This window comes from Rhinoderma darwinii, chromosome 2 (genome assembly GCF_050947455.1).
Source record: "Rhinoderma darwinii isolate aRhiDar2 chromosome 2, aRhiDar2.hap1, whole genome shotgun sequence".
Lineage (NCBI taxonomy): Eukaryota > Metazoa > Chordata > Amphibia > Anura > Rhinodermatidae > Rhinoderma > Rhinoderma darwinii.
In genome coordinates this window covers 158793663-158811157 of record NC_134688.1, presented here as the reverse complement: position 1 = coordinate 158811157, position 17495 = coordinate 158793663, and the positions used below count along the sequence as shown (strand labels likewise).

Genomic DNA, 17495 nt, shown 5'->3' with positions numbered 1-17495 from the left:
TTTCATGGACTATATAGAAAAACAGCTCCAAAACCAGTTGTAAATAACGCAGCGAAAATCGCGAGTGGCTTAATAGTCCGTATTTTCAGACGTTTTGGATTTTGTGTGTGCACATACCCTTACTCTTCCAACCCACATGTATTTGGTCTTTTATTTCTCAGAACATATTGCGCTTCCATATCGTGTAATAAAATAAATCAATATTTTACTTTTAAATATAGAAGGAAAAAAAATGTGAATATATAATTTTAGGTAAAGTTTTTTTTTCACATCTGGTGCACACCACTGGGTAAACACACCTGAATACATATTTGGCAACTTCTGCCGACTTTAGCGATACCAAGTATGTGTGCATTTCTTACAAACTGGGCGCAAGGCTTTAAAAGAGCAATTTTACAAAGTTGGTTTGCTCTACAGCACACGACTAATACAGATGTTGTGAAGTGCCAAAACACTGAATAAGCCATCAATATCTAATGGGTCAAGGTCCAGCTGCCGGAACCCTGGCCAATCAGCTGTTTTGAAGGGGCTGCAGCACTTGTACGAGCGCTGCTTCCCCCTCATATCCATTACTACTCACACTGTGAATCGCCGACACAATTCTAGCAGCTGTTCTCCTATTGAAGTGAACAGACTAAGGGTATGTTCACACACAGTAGCAAAATACATCTTAAAATACGGAGCTGTTTTCAGGCGAAAACAGCTCCTGATTTTCAGAAGTTTAAGACACTCGCGAGCCAATGAAAAACGTCTCCAAAAACGTCCCAAGAAGCGTCCTGCCCGGATTACGTCTGAAAACAGTGCGTGTGAACATACCCTTATACTGCGAACCACCATTACAAGTGTGTCGAGTGCTGTGGCCCCTTTAAAACAGAAAAGACACTTTAATACCACTAAAATGACTTCTGGAAATTAGACCCCCCTCAAGGTTTTCATTTAACGACATATCAAAGATTTGAAAATCTGCTGTGTAAAATGTCTGCAGCAGGTGGAGGAGATTTGTAAAAACGCTCATCTACTTGCCTTGTACTGTAATCCGCTCCAGGTGATGTTATTAGTCACTCTGCATTGAAGTCTGAGCGATACAGAAATGGCATTACACAAGTACTGTAGTGTGTTATAAGAGCGATGAAACGATCACATAGTCAAGTCCCATAGTGGGACCAAACATTACTGCAAAAAAAAAATAAAAAATACACAATTGTATCCTATCTAAAATGTGAAAAAAATGACACTATTTATTTTGCTATGTACATAACAAGTGACACAAATAAATAAAAAGCGATCAAAAAGTTATATGTACCCCAAAGTGGTATGAGGGTCATCCCACAAAAGAAAAAAAGGCAGTTGATATAAAAATAAATAAGTTTTCAGCGTAGCAATACATTAAGAACTATATAAGTGTGGTTTACCACCACTATTACAGCACAGAACTGTCATTTCAGTATCAAATGGAGAGATTGTGCCACCTGCAGATGATTCACATATTACAGCTTCACATTTGCTTATTTATACCAAAGAACACACAAACCATTAAATACATAATGATATTTTACTTCGCTTGTAATCTTACTTCAATTATTTATTAGCATACATTCATTTTTCTATTTGACATATGTAACGAAAGTGGTTAGGGACATTAGCTAGAAGTCCTGAAATCTTACCAAATTAGTTGTTTTTTTTCGCAGGGGTGATAAAATCAATAATGGAATAAAATAAACAAAAATACACAAAATAAAAACATTTTACGCAACAGTAAAATTTGCATTTGTTCAAACATCACAAATACAGTAGAATCACAAGATGTATAAATAAAACACACACACACACATATATATATATATCTCAATAAAGTAGAAAAATCGATGCATACAAGAATGCTGCTTCATCTAGATTCACTTCAGTGGCAAAGATCAGTCCATTACTGCAAAAAGATCTGCACCAAAAACGTTCGGCTTCTGAAATACACGAGGACCAATAATGTGCAGCGGTGTTGTTCTTAAACCGCTCAAATAAGAGTCTTTGTAAGTATTCAATGGCTTCTTCTTACCAGAGACCACTAGTAGTGTAATAAGAAGGGACCGGCACTAGTCACTGCCATCAATCTAAAGCATGAGCAAAACCGCCTGGGTGTAGATCCATGGACCTGGGTGAAGTGACCGACTTGTACGGAGGATTCAGACCTAGTGACAATGTAATACTTCTTCCCCTGGGGGTAAAGTAATTCTCGCTGTCTGCGTTGGGGTTGTGGAGCCCAGCAAACAACCATAGAGTAAGCAAAATTCTCGTATCCAGGTCATATCAAGAGTAATACCGACTTTTGTATCCTGATGATACCGTTAATGGAAGGGTCACCGATGAAAGGGAAGATACCTCCCAATAAAGACTATGTGACAGGAAAAGTCTATACAGTATAATCATGGAGAGCGATTGAGACAGGATGACTCCCACAGTGATCACCTAATGAAGAAAAACACTGGTTAGTGTGCTGATGATACATGTGATGTGTACGGATTGCTAAACGATGTCCGTCTGTTTAACCATTTATTTCAGTATCGGAACTTTCATTAGACTAGATTATATGGGCCTTAGTTTAAAGTATAAATACTGTCAAAGTTTTGGAGTTTAAGGCCATGTTCACACAGGGCGGGCAGATACGCGGCGTGAAAGTACACAGCGTATCCATCCTGGAACCCGCAGGGAACTACAGCCAAAAAAACGGCACCACATTGTGGTTCAGTTTTTCAGGCGGAATCTCCGCTGCGGAAAACAGAAGTATCACTATGACAACGGCCGGCTGGAAGTATAAACTTTAAAAAAAAATAATTTTACCCAAGAAAAGTATTTTTTTTCCGTGATGAGATTTATTTGTGGAGGATTTGCAGCTTTTCCGCCGCAAAAAAAAGTAATCCCAGCATTTGCTATTTGTTGAAGGTTTTAACTCCCCATTGAATTCAATGGGGAAAACCCGCAACAGAAAAGCAGAGATTCTGCAGCATAAATTGACATGCTGTGGATTAAAAAAAAAAAAACAACGCAAAAAAAACATAAAACGAACCGCAGGTCAATTTATGAACGATTTTTCGGCAGTGTGTGGATGAGACTTGTTCAAATCTCATCCACCCTGCTGCTACTGTAATACGCTGCAGATTTTCCTGCAATAAAATACGTTACGGAAAATCCGCAGTGTTCACGCTACGCGTGACCCTACTCTAAGGTGTATTTGCTAAGGCTGTGGTCTCCCATCTCCTTAGTACTGAGTCGAGTTCCTCACCTCTAGCGTGCTGATCCGTTTATAGCTCTATATGGCTTCTAATAGTCGGACTAGAAGGTGCATACAGAGTCGTCCTCTAGTGGCATCAATAATTAGCCGACAGTATTCTAAAATGTACGTGTGGAGGAACAGGAGAAGAGCGTAATGTACTGAAGAAACAGACTAATGTAGCCTTATCAAGTAGATTAGGAAAACACTTAAAAAGTATTAAAGCTGCCAATTTCCTTTAAAAAAAAATTAAAATAACTAATAATAATTTGATATTCGCCCCATATAATAAAGTTCTACGATGGTCTTCACTCAACAACCCCCTTTTTTTAAAACCAAAATACTGGGCAAATTATATGTATATGGTCTCCACATGTCAATATGAAATACTCAGAACAGAGGTATAAGGCTAACATGAGATGGAAAATTCTAGAATGCACATAAACGTCTGCGTTCTTAAAAGTTCAACCCAGGCGGCTTCTATAAAACATGCAGGGGCGGGTCTGTGACAACCTATACACATAGCACAAGATTTGCTACTTTTTAAATGAAACACCTTGATGATGGTCATGGTACATTTATGTACATTTTTTTTTCTAAACACCTTATAGTGCTTTTATAATCGTCTATGTACAAAAAGATATTCCCATCATACACCTTAATAGCAGTAAAGAATTCTAGGAAGAATAATTTCAGAAAAAGTAGAGGTTTCAAAAGGTAATCTGTGAAAAAGAAAACCACGGTACTCACCTTTTCTCTTTGATACTCTTTAAACAAGTAAGAGATCGCAACAAAACATGGATGGCACAAAAACCATAGGAAACAACCCTGAAAATAAACACAGTCATTTACAGATTTAGATTTTACAGCAACATAACTAAAGAATAAGGCGGGATTCACACGACCGGGTCGTTCCCGAGCCCGAGTGTCGGCCGGTAAAATCGGCCATTTTGCCCGGCCGGTTTGCATAAAGTTATGCATCCGTGCCGGGCCGGGCAGATCCGGACAGTGACATCAGCGGCAGCTCCTGAAGGGGAATCCCCATGTGTTCGGGGATTCCGCTTCAGGAGTTTCCCCTGATGTCACTGCCCAGATATGGACAGAGACATCAAGCGCTCTGTCCAGGAGCGGAATCCCCGAAAACACGGGGATTCCGCTCCTTCAAGGAGCTAAAGTGCGGCTAGCACATAGCAGAGCGGGGAGATACCTCCCCGCTCTGCTATAGTGGCGTCGCTACAGTAGTAGCAGCCGCAGCAGCAGCAGCTGCTAGCGGCGCCATCGAAGGTGTCGCCGAGCCAGGGTGCTTTTAACAAGCAGGGGAAGGGAGCCAGCGCAGCGCTCCCTCCACCTGCTGTACACCCCGGCCCTGCAACACAGTGTACAGCGATGCCATTCGTCAGAATGGCATCAACTCCTCCTCCTCACATGCACTCTGCGCTGTGAGGAGGAGGAGATAGAGCGCAAGCGCCGGGAAACCCGGCCATCACTCGGAACACATTCCGGTGATGGCCGTGTAATACCCGGCCCCATAGACTTGTATGGGAGCCGGGCGGCCGGGTGCCCGGGCAAAGATAGAGCATGTCCTATTTTTTGACGGCCGGATTTTCCGGCCGTCAAAAAATCGGTCATGTGAATAGCCCCATTAGGGGTCTATCATTCCTAATACAGCCGGGTGCCGGCCGATTTATGAACGGCCGGCACCCGGCCGGGAAACCCTGCCGTGTGAATGAGGCCTAAAACTATACAAAAAAATAAAAAAAAGGCTAATGCTACACAGCGATATCAGGCACGACTTGCACTAAATTTGTGGGATTACCGCAAAGCGACCTTAATGTTTCCCTATGTTTTCAATCTAAGATACCAAGCAATATGGCGTTTATGAGAATATTCCAGAGACACAACTAGACTGTATATGACAATAACAAACTAATCATGAAGCACAAACACAAGTTTCATTAGAAGACACATACTTTGGCAAATGTGATGTAGAATTGTCGTTTCATTGTGCTTCTCTGAACTTTGATAATCTGGTATAGACCAAATGCCAAAGATGCAGCTAAACAAACTTTCATAGCAATAAGGAGTATGCCAGCCAGGCTTTGATGGGCATGGAAACTGTGGTGATTGGTGTCTTCAAACTGCTCCCAAATGAGTAAAATTATCTGTAATAAACACATGAAACAAGTTACACTTCACCTGTAACACATCTGAACTAGCGGTGGGGCATTGCCAGTATATATATATATATATACACACACACACACACACACACACACACACACACACACACCTAAATAAAATGGGAATGGTTGGTGATATTAACTTCCTGTTTGTGGCACATTAGTATATGGGAGGGGGGAAACTTTTCAAGCTGGGTGTTGACCATGGCGGCCATTTTGAAGTCGGCCATTTTGTATCCAACTTTAGTTTTTTCAATGGGAAGAGGGTCATGTGACACATCAAACTTATCGAGAATTTCACAAGAAAAACAATGGTGTAGTTGGGTTTAAGGTTACTTTATTCTTTCATGAGTTATTTACAAGCTTCTCTTTGTTTACAGCCATTGACATGTCGCAGAGGTTAACACGTGAGGAGCGGATAGAAACGGCTCCAAAAACATCCCAAGAAGTGACCTGCACTTTTTCGCGTCCGTTTTTTTACACGAGAAAAATGCAGTGAAAAACGCTCCGTCGGAATCTGCTTCCGATTTTTCGGCCGTTTACGGACGGAAAAACGGCCAAAAATAGTCCGTGTGAACATACCCTTATTCTTCCAAAATTCAGTACAGGAGAGAGCATACAATATAAGAGCTCATTTAGAAGAATCTTGTCTACTAGGTCCAGAAGCAACCAGCAAAACAGAGTGCCGCTGTAAGGGTATGTTCACACGGCAGCGTCCGTAACGGCATGTGCAGGCGCTTGAACGCCGCGTCCATTACGGACGTAACTGGAGTAGGTTTTCCATGGAGTCCATGGAAAACGGCTCCATTTACGTCTGAAGAAGTGACATGACACTTCTTTGGCGCGGGCGCATATTTACGCGCCGTCTTTTGACAGCGACGCGTAAACATACGCCTCGTGTAAACAGACAAACGTCAGCCCATTGCTTTCAATGGGCAGATGTTTGTCAACGCTTTCAAGCTGTATTTTCGGACGTAATTCCAGGCGTAAAACACCCGAATTACGTCCGTAAATAAGCAGTGTGAACATACCCGAATACTAGTCTGCAGCTCCGAATCAGTACAAGGTAAGTAATGTACTTACAAAGAGCTGCAAAATGTAGATCAAATATTAAATATGTAAAGACGGATCATTTTTAAATAATTAGGTATCGACTAGTAAGGTTGGACGGTCTCAGAAAAAACCCAATAAAGCCACAGACCTGAGCGATTACGGCAACCACAGCAATTCCCGTGGATGTGGGTGTCGAATCCCACTGAAGAGGTCTCCCCTGTGATTTCTTCATTCTGCTAAGAGTCCAACCAATACATAGGCTTAGGAGCAAGTATAACATCTGCACTTCTGAGGCTATGTCACATACTGAAAGGGAGAAATGGAAGAGGACGTGAGAGATCTGAAGTGTCGTATTCTTCAGCTGGACAGAAAAACGAGAGCGAGCTCAAAAGGCAATCGAGAATTAATGTAGACTTGACATATTAAACTTGTACACCCCCCTATGAGGTCTTAGCGGACAGCTGCAAACTGGTCAATACCGCTGCCCCAGTTCTTCACACAGTACATACGAATGCAGTAAACTGTAGAAGATGCCAAGGGCGTGAAATAATGAATGAAACGGAAGGAAAATTGTTTTCATGTGTCCATGCAGAAAACAATAATGCTTTCCTCTAGATTACAAAGGAATAGACGGACATACTGAATGGTTGCCTATTAACCCCTTCAGGACTTTTTTATTTTTCCGTCAATAGAGTGGTATAAGGGCTTATTTTTTTGCGGGAGGAGTTGTAGTTTCTATTGGTACCATTTATAGTTCCATATAATGTACTGGGAAACCGAAAAAAAATTATTTTGCAGGGGCTGAAGTTGGAAAAAACTGCGATTCCTCAATTGTTGTTTGGGTTTCGTTTTTACGTCTTTTACCATGTGGTAAAACCGTCAACTTATCTTTATTCCGTGGCTCAATACGATTATGGTGATACCAAATTTATATAGGTTTTTTTTTATATTTTACTACTTTTATTGATAAAAAAGAACTGTTAAAAAAAAAACAAAAAAAAAAACCTTTATTTTTTCACCAATTGAGCGGTGTGAGGGTTATTTCTTGCGGGACAAGCTGTAGTTTTTATCGGTACCGTTTCTTGGTATGTAGAACTTTTTATTCCATTTTTTTTTTGAGCGCTAGGTTGACCAAAAAACATTACATTTTTTACAGCGTTCATTGTGCGTGTTAAATAAGTCTATATTGTAATAGTTCAGACTTTTACGGAGGCAGCGATACCAATTTTGTTTACTTTTTAACATTACTTTAGGGGGAATTTTTTTTTAAACTTAATATTTGTATTATTTTTTTTTACTACGATTTTTTTTTTTTTTTTTATACACTATTACTTCATTAGCCCCCCTAGGGGACTTAAAATAATAACGATTGCTGGTTCATCATTTTTACAGGATTCACAGAGGCAGAGTGAAGGCAGTCCTGGGGGCCTTCATTATTTCAACGCCTCAGATGCTGCGGTCGCGATTCACCGCAGCATTTGAGGGGTTAAACAGCCAGGAACAGCGCGATTGCTGCTCATGGCTGTTAGTCCCGGGTGTCCGCTGTAAAATACAGCAGACACTCGCAACATACTGGGCGGGCTCAGCGCGTGAGCGCGCCCCAGACACCACTCCCCGCACCCGGACGTAATAGCACGAAGGGGTTAAAGACACTCATACATAAAGTTGAGGTCCACCGTTTTAGTTTGTAAGTTACCACAAAGTTATCTACATTGATATAAATTCTGTTCTGACTCCTAAATAATAAATTCTAACAGTATCGGCATACTCACATTCTGCCAAACTGCCAATGAATGGGGCTCCTTTGCCATCTTTGGCATACCTGAGAGAGAGTAGTAGTTGTAAATGAAAAGTAATAAAGACAAAAGCAAATGAAATAAAAATAACAGAGTATTTACCATGAAAAATGCAGATAGTTTGCCAAGGTCGACACTACTTGCAGTAACAGTGCATTCGATAGCACTTTTAGGACAGTATGCATCGGCCCACCCTTCTTAATAGTCTGCCAAAGCGCCTGAATATATATACAAGCAGCCACAAAATACACGAGCACAAGCAGGAAAAAGAATTCATGTAAACCTGTGGAAAGGAGCAAACACCTTATGAGTTGATAACATAGGAACGGCACCATTTACAATTTAAGGACTATTTACACAGGCCAATGATCGGACAAACTGGCGTGTGTGAACAGGGCCGCGATCAGCCGATGAACGAGCAAGAGCATCTTTTATGATGACCTGAAAAATCACCGGTCGGCAGCACATTTCCCCGTGTAAACAGGGGATGTGCTGCCGGCATTATGTCAACTGTGTGGGGGTGGAACGATCACATTAACGATTGTTCGTCTCTATACAGTTTACATGGGCCTGTGCAAAGCGCCTCACAACCAGCGCTGATCGACCTGTAATTATCAGCGCTCATTATGGGCACATCTGCCCGTGTAAAGCCTTTATTCTAACCAGGTACTTTTTTCCTTTACATTTTATAATGGACACAAATATAATATGCTAAAAGGACAATTAATTGATGGGCTGGGCGATCCCTAGATCCAAATGACCACCTCCCAAATAACAAATAGAAATGGTGCAATATCATATATATTCACTGAAATAATTAGTCATATACTATTACCGGTATTGAAAAAGTAGAGAGTCTAAATTTTATTGAATCACAACAAATATTAAAACTGTACATAGAGGATTCAAATCAACTGCATATGGGCTACATATAGAATCATCCACATCAAATAGCAAAAAGAGTCTCACATATGACAAGTTGTATAACCCGATCAGGGGAAAAGCTATGATGTTGAATGCCGGACAAATATGGGTACAAAATACCTAGTCAGGGAAACAAAGTCACAAATGCAGTGTTTGCCAAATACACAATGGCAAAATGTGTTCTAAATAAATTCGCAGGAAGAGGTAGCGTGATACGATAATCCTATCTCCTCTTCCTGCGGATTTATTAAAAAATAAAATCAATGCATGAACAACGACACTTACCAGACTCATCTGCCCCAAAATGATCAAAAGGATTCCCTGCTGCATCTGGATTCAACAAGGTGACTTGAAATGTGATCTCATCTGTCCTGGGATCCTCATAGCTCATGAGACAGGTGTATTTGTCCACATATATGGCATACCATGCTGCAGGAGAGATGATCTGCGGCAGAGTGTAGTTATATTCAGTTTGGTTCAAAGGAACTGAAATAAAAGAAATGTAAAATATAAAACTGCAGGTACCAGATTACTAGATTATTGGATGAGCATAGAAGGATGAATGACATTCACACCGCCATGCCTGACATGATGCCAACTTTTATCTTATTTATAGAATAGAAGTGAAGTCTGAATTGACTTGAGGTCTTCGCTTCACTTTACGCTTTCCAATATCTATTCACCATGATGTAAATAGAACACTAATCTGTCGTATTGTGTTTGCGTAGATTAATAAAACAAACTTGCAAACTTTGTAACATGGAAATCAATGTAAGGCGAAGTTCACATCTCGTTTTTACTGTGCGTCTGACGTGCACGTTTTGACATGAGAAAACATTATCAAAACGTGTACCGCAGCATGTACATTGATTTCTATTGTCAGGACGGATGCCCTAATGGCGTAGCTTGTGCGTACGTTTTGTTTGCTGATATTGTATGCTTTTTTTTTTTCCCATGTCCTGAAAAGCGAAGTCTACTACCCTTTTCAGTACTTTTCCCAAAACGTATACTTTATTTGTATTGAAGTCCATGGCAACATATGGACAACATATGCAATATTAAACCCTACATTCGCATACGTAAAACCTATACGATTTTGTGACCCTATATGGGAAATCTTGACTTTACAATGTTTGATTTTGTGAAACAAAAAAAGCATACGTTTTTAGAAGTAAGAACGGACACAACCGTATAAAACGTATGCCTTTTTTGTTTTGCAAAATCAAACATTGTAAATTCAAGATTTCCCATATAACCGTCAGACATATGTGGCCTGATCAGGGCCAGAGGCAGCAGAGCCTTTTTTATAGGCCACGCAGAACATTGATCACAGGGGAAGCCTCAGGCATAGTATATGGTGTGAATACAGCTCTAATCAAGAATACGTTATCAAATGCCACTGCCAGGATAGCTGACAAATGACAACGGCCTAAAGAGATCAGTGACATTATGGAGGGCAAGTGTTTAGGTAAGATAGAGATGTATTGTAATTTTAGATAAACAAAAATATAATTCATGTACAGATCATCAAGTGACGTAGCTGCGGTACTTCAGCTGGAGTCCCAGGCTGCTATCTTGGCCCGGAGAAGCTACGTCGCTGGAACTTCCCTGGGGTAGCTGGAGTGATGTGCTTCAGTGACGTAGCTTCTCCAGGCCGAGACAGCAGTCGGAGAGTCTGTCTGTTCGAAAGGTGCAATAGGACTGCCATGCGGGGGGTGGGGGGGGTTCTCTGTGTGGATCTCACTGAGCTGATATTGCCTAGCAGGGTGGATTGTGCTGTGTCGAGAAGCTCCAGTGATAACTGTCCAACTGCTCAGTATATATTATTTGCGGGATTCGGCGGGATGGATAAGCATAGTCTACTACGCTATTCCAACCTTTACAGAAAAGTATACCGACATATACCAGGCAGACGGAGGCCAAAAGGATGGACTCTTTTGGCCTCCGTCGGGCTAACGGAGCCGTATGGACAGGCTTAGCATGTATGTCGGGAGCTTTTCCAATGTACACGATAAATGTAGGGCATAAACGTGAAGAGCAAAAGGGACACGGACACACACACACACACACACACACACACACACACTTTACTGGACCAATCTGCACCAAATTTGGCATATAACTAAATCACGCGCGGCCGAAGGTCTTAGACCGGGTTTAGCTCTAGGACCTACTGTTCTCGACATATTCACAAAAGCACATAGGACACCACTGGCTTCCACATCAAGGACCCTCCTACATATCACATCAGATGACCTGTGTTAGCCAATAGAAGCTCGCAGGTCCTTCATTCGTCGCCTCACTCACATACACAGTTTTAGACCAGGCTTCCATAACAACCAAGCCATTTTTCTTTACTCGACCTGTGACTCGCCATAAACGAACTGCACCTATACTGGATGTGAGCATTCTCATAAACTGAACCCCTTTCATACCAGTCATGCCTCCAAAAAGGAACCTGCACTTATACGAAAGACTCCTGTGGCAAAACGTATGGCTGCTGCCCGAGCTGCTGACATCTCTCAACAGAACCAAGCCCGTGGATTTCAGCATTCTTATAAATTGAACCCCTTTCAGACCAGTCATGCCTCCAAAAAGGAACACTAAAATTGGACTTTAATGGATATGTTGGCTTCATATCAGTAGGAAAATAAGTTTAACCACACACACAAACCACAAACAAATCGACCAGTGTGAAGCCGGGTAACTCTGCTATTCTATATTATAAAAGTGAATGTCTGTTTGGATGCCTATAGCGGACAGACAAACACCTGAACTATTTGACCCCAAATTTGGCACATCGGGTGTTCAGGAAGGTTTATTAAAAGGTCCCGACCTTGCTGTTCTCGGTTATTAGCCATTATCACACGATCATAATCCAATACTATAAACGTGAATGCAGACATTCGCTTTTATAGTAAAGATGTTTTTATCTGGCAGTAACAGGTAGTGCACTTTACAAGATAATCCTAGATGGGAAGGCAGGGGAGCGGTTACCCATACCAACCAATCAGATTACCGATGGCCAGGAGCAAAGCTGCATTACTAGCTGCAGAGACTCCTCTTGCCCAACTGCAAGCTGATAAATGTGTCATACTGCTGCTCGAGCTGCTGAAACTCCTCAGCAAACCCGGCTCTCTCAGCAACAGATTAGACAGGTGGCTCTCAGAAGCGCAGAGACTCCTGCCCAAACCCAGGCCAGAAAACAAGATGATCGTGCAGATCATGTTGTACAGCATGCTAATGAGTGGGCTTTCATGCATGATGCGGTCTTCAATTATGATCCAACGATGGCCTATGGCCAACCTATTAATAAAACTGCCAATGTTGTTAATCAGGAGGCTCTGTCACAGTCTTGAGACTCCATTTCCTACTAGTTTAGCGGTTAGGTATTTAGGAAATAAAATGTGTGTAACTGCCAGGGTTAATAGGGCTACTAGCGATTTCTCCATAAACCAAGAAAACATGAAGGCATGGATTAGACTCCTGGGCACCCTTGGAACAAATCTAATGAACACACAAAAAAAAAAACACAGACCTACCAACACATTATACCCGGGCAGCGCCGGGTACTTTTTCTAGGTAGTTTGATAAAACAGGTTTTACTCAATACCCTGAAGCCGTGCAGCTGTCGTCACTGGTGACGCTGGAAACAAATAGAAGATGATCCCTAAAAGGAGGGCGTGATATATGTGTGTGGTGACAACTGCATTGATCAGGTGCTGAACAGTCATACCCCAAAGTCTTAAAATAGACTACAAGCCAACTTAATCATTGTACAAAGAATGTAAAAGGAAAGGCTTCTTATGTAATAACTTAATACCATAGTGGAGGTAACAGTAGGGTAAACCAATTGCATGAAACCCATCAATGCCCAGAGTATCTGGGACACGCCTCATACTGAATAACTAGTTATAGTATCCTATTAGGCAGTCAATGTTTGGTTTAAAAGGGCTGAACAAGACAGTAAGGCCAAATGCACACGATGCGGATTACGTGTGGATTTTCCGTGCAAAGTAAATGAAAATATTAATCAATATCATCTACACGTTGTAGTTTTTTTCTGCACGTAAATTGTCCTGCGGTGCGTATTTTATAATGCAGCTAAACATTTGACAAACTTCTGACATGTCATAGTGTCATGTCAGAAGTTTGGATTGGTGGGGATCCGAGCACTGAGACCCCAACCAATCGCTAGAACGAAGCAGCTGAAGCGCTCGTGTGAGTGCTCAGCCGCTTCGTGTCTGTTCGGCTTTTTCCGGAAATAAATGTATAGTGTACAGACCCTATAGAAAGTCTATGAGCCCGTACTCCGATACATCGGCTTTGCAGAAAAAGCCGAACAGACACGAAACGGCTGAGCGCTCAGACGAGTGCTTCAGCTGCTTTTTTCTAGCGATTGGTGGGGGTCTCAGTGCTCGGACCCCCACCCATCCAAACTTCTGACATGTCACTATGACATGTCAGAAGTTTGTCAAACGTTTAGCTACACTTTAAAATACGCAAACTGTCAGTTTATCTTGTGTTTCCGCTTGCGAATTGTATCTAACTAGTTGCATATTCCCACATCAAAATGTAAAAACCGCACCTAAAAACGCAGCATTAGGTGCAGATTCTAACTGCGGAAATACCTGCAGTTTAAATGCAGATTTTTTTTGCACCAAATTCCGCAATGTGTGCATGCAGCCTTAGAATGAGCTCACACGTAGTGTAAATACTGCGGATTTTCCGCAATGCATTTCGTTGTGTAAAATTCGCAGCATAGTGGGTGACATTTGAAAAAAATTAATAAAATAAAAATCGCATCCACACGCTGTGTAAATGACGAGCGGAAAAAAACAATCAGAAATTGACCTGCGTTTTTTTAATCTGCAGCAGGTCAATTGTATTTGCGTAATCGCTGGTTTTCTGTTGTGAGTTTTCCACATTGAATTCAATGGGGAGGTAAAACCCGCAACAAATAGCAGATGTTGCATTTTTTTTCCGGCAGAAAAGCAGCGATTCCACCACAAAAACCACAACTCCGGAAAAAAAACAAAACAACGACTTACTTACCCAGAATTCTGTGTTTCTTCGTCCAGGCCGGCCTCCTGGGATGTCACATGGGATGAAATGTCATCCCAGGAGGGCGGCCTGCAGAGGGACGCGCCGCCATGGATAGACAAGTATGACACGTTTTTGTTTTTTATGTGCAGTTTTCCACAGCAGACGTTCCGGACGAAAAAACTGCGCCACAATTTGCTTTTATGCACGGTGTGAACCTAGCCTTAGTCTCTGGTCCATCAGGCACGGCTTCTGAAACTCCCAGGGTTCAGCTATTATTGTCGGGGAAGTTGCGACTGGCCACACATTTCCACTGTGGTGAACGCTCCAAATGAATAGGTGACCATATGATACAGGACCAGGCTCTCTAATGGTATATAGAGTGGGGGGGTCTTTACCAGGGGACTCCCGATAGTTCATATAGACAATGGCTGTCACACAAGTATATTGCAGCTCCGTGCGGGAGTTGAATATTTAGTGCCAGGCCACCACTCACAAGTGACGTTATTATTACGGGAAACAGCAGGACAGGATTTCTATCTATACAAGTGTATATCCATTTACGTACTTGAGATTTGGGAAAGCGACAGTCTCTCGGGACAGCTGTACTCTTCCATGTTCCCGTGCAATTTCACCCATTCTTCATCCTGATACAGATACAGGGCCGCATCTTTCCCAACTGCAGCCGCAACATTGCTGATTCGGACACGTAGCACAGCTTGTTCGCCTATTTATAAAAAAAAAAATGAAAACAGATGTAATAGCACCAAGTATTACTAGACGTCACAAGATCATACTGCAGTAGCGGCCAATAACTGGGATGCTCGATTTGTGCCTGGTAAAACACCGACAGGGAGAGAAAAGCAACTTTGGAAAATACGTAAACGGCAGAATTCTCCTATAGTTTAAGAAGATTTTGTTTGTTAGACAGACATCCCTAGAATATTGGTCACTTAGCCACTATTTCCAGTAAGGGTACAGGCGACTGCATGCGGCCAAAACCAAACCCTCCTGCGGTGGCCATATATCGATTACCCCAATCGCCTCCTTTGTGGGCAGGGTTAATAAAGCAGAGCAGCAGTGGTTGTTGCAATGCCTGCCGATAAGGGAAGGGACATTGAATGGTCAGATTGGGATGTCGTGATTCAGATCATATACCACCTTGAGATCTAGAAGAAATCCCAGTACTTGATAGAAATATAATCACGTGTTAGTGACTAGGGCTGCACGCTTTATCCGGCAGTAAATCTCGCCAACAAGAATAGCGATTGTACTTGGCCATCAAGTACGCTGGGGTCTGCGATCAATCTTGTGGTAGATCAGGCGAGGTTACCACCGTCTATACATGTATAGGTCCTGTCAGGAGACAACCACTCTGATCCTCCGCACTAATATCACGCAGGAGGATCGTCTGCTGCAAAACGTTACATATAAAAGCGACGACATGGCAGACACTGAACGACTGCACGCTTACCAGCCGTCCATTAACACTGGAAGTAATGAGTCCATGATCTTTAACATGCCCCATTCAGAGGGTGGCACATCCACATTACAGATTTACGCAGTTTCATAACAAACCATATGCTTATAATAAGGAGATGAATGAATGAGGGTCAGTATGTAACTTCTAGCACTATTCCCAGTCTATTGGCTCCCTGCTAGCCAGGCCCAGAAGCTGCACAGCATCATCACCAGTGTCTCCAGCTGCCACCGTGTACCCACCATGAAATAGAAAGGTGAAGATGTGCTGCCCCCGGCTGTGCCACGCCAGGGCGCTGTCAAAGCTGCCATGCACAGTTTTGGCCCATCCCGTGTGTAGAAGAAGCGATACCACGGCCACCAGCAGCCCGAGCATCTCCTCCTATATACTGCCCGGTGACATGTGCAGCTCCAGCCGCCACATCTGCAGAGTCAACGGGACTGGGCGGGGCCGTGACGTCACGCCGAGCGCCCAATCTGCTGTAAGCAATGGAGAAAGCGAAACTGGCTACGTGTAAGTGTCGCCAGGTAGAGTCGAAAAGCGCGGCTGTCGTAACGTTCTATCGTGAGACGAGTTCTACCTGTGTCGGCGATCTGTGATGTGCTCCATACAGAAGTGTTACGAATATCCAGCCATAAGACGGGACTCCGAGTGAGCACCATGTCATGTTCCTCCGGCCCTATGATAGTTCTTCTCACGTCATAACATGAGCACTGAAAGCGAGCCGCCTGGGGGCTTCAGCAAGAGGCTTCTGGTGACCGGAGGGGCAGGTTTCATGTAAGTGTCTGCAGGGTGAGAAGAGCCTCTCGTCTTCTGATCCCAGCCTATGACTTTGTCACATTATACTTACATCTTGTCATAGACGTTAGACTATCAATCGTTAGAACATGTTATAAATCGTCTCCGATTATCTCTACAAATATGGGACGGATTGGACTGATCCAGATGGTTGCAGTGTATGCCCACGGCAGCCATCAACCCTCCTCTAGCTGCACCCTATGTTAGGCTAGTGGTAGAGGGTTTAATACGGATCTACACACGGCCATAGTTTTGATCCGCGATTAGAGACCGTAATTGCGGATCAAAGTACGGACCCATTCATTTCTATTGCCCCCGGACAGCTTCCCATATATTTACAGGAAGGTGTCCTGGGCCGTAGAAAGGCTCCATGTCCTGTTTTTTTCTATTTGACGGACCGTGCTCCCATATTTTATGGGAGCATAGTCCGCAAATGCGGGTGACTGTCTGCGGCTGGCTGTAGCCGTAATCACGAACTTGGATTACGGCTACGGCAATATGCTGCCCTACCGGTTTGTACTCCTAGTACGCTAAAACGGCGCATTAAAAATGTTGACTACGAGGTGTCCCTAGAGATAACACTGGGCTCCTAGTTATGATTCCAGCGTATTCATGAGGGGAGCACTCTCCCCGCCCCACTCTGCGGTGACTGACGGGCTGCTTAGTATACACAGCAGTCTATCAATTGCTGGCCTGGAGAGACGGGGGCATGAATACCCCAGACTGATAACTATGGCCCCATGCACACGAACGTGTTTTTTCGTCCGCAATTCCCCCGAAAATCCACGGGAGAATTGCGAACCCATTCATTTCTATGGGCCCATACACATTTCTATGGGCCCAAACAGAAATAATTTGCACCGGATCTGTCACCATTGAAATCAACGGTGATGCAAACGGAAACCTATGGTTTCTGTTTGTTTCAGTCAGGGTTCCGTTCTGACGGAAAGCTCCGACGG

The 17495-nt window shown here is 42.9% G+C and overlaps 2 protein-coding genes across 2 annotated transcripts in view; one reads left to right on the top strand and one right to left on the bottom strand.

The window, feature by feature from the left end:
* Nucleotides 1-1220: 1220 nt before the first annotated feature.
* Nucleotides 1221-16300, bottom strand: GPR180 (G protein-coupled receptor 180). Its single transcript, XM_075852385.1, has 9 exons — nucleotides 15981-16300; nucleotides 14827-14985; nucleotides 9501-9701; nucleotides 8394-8574; nucleotides 8268-8317; nucleotides 6644-6801; nucleotides 5233-5424; nucleotides 4013-4090; nucleotides 1221-2460 (listed from the first exon to the last, which is right to left on the bottom strand). The coding sequence occupies exons 1-9, from the start codon at nucleotides 16111-16113 to the stop codon at nucleotides 2302-2304; spliced, it is 1311 nt and encodes a 436-aa protein (XP_075708500.1). The 5' UTR covers nucleotides 16114-16300; the 3' UTR covers nucleotides 1221-2301.
* The window catches only part of TGDS (TDP-glucose 4,6-dehydratase), a 51360-nt gene continuing 49998 nt past the window's right edge, over nucleotides 16134-17495 (top strand). The window contains exon 1 of the mRNA XM_075852386.1: nucleotides 16134-16515. Within this exon, the coding sequence (XP_075708501.1) occupies nucleotides 16445-16515 (71 nt within the window). The 5' untranslated portion in view covers nucleotides 16134-16444. The remainder of the gene's footprint in view (nucleotides 16516-17495) is intronic.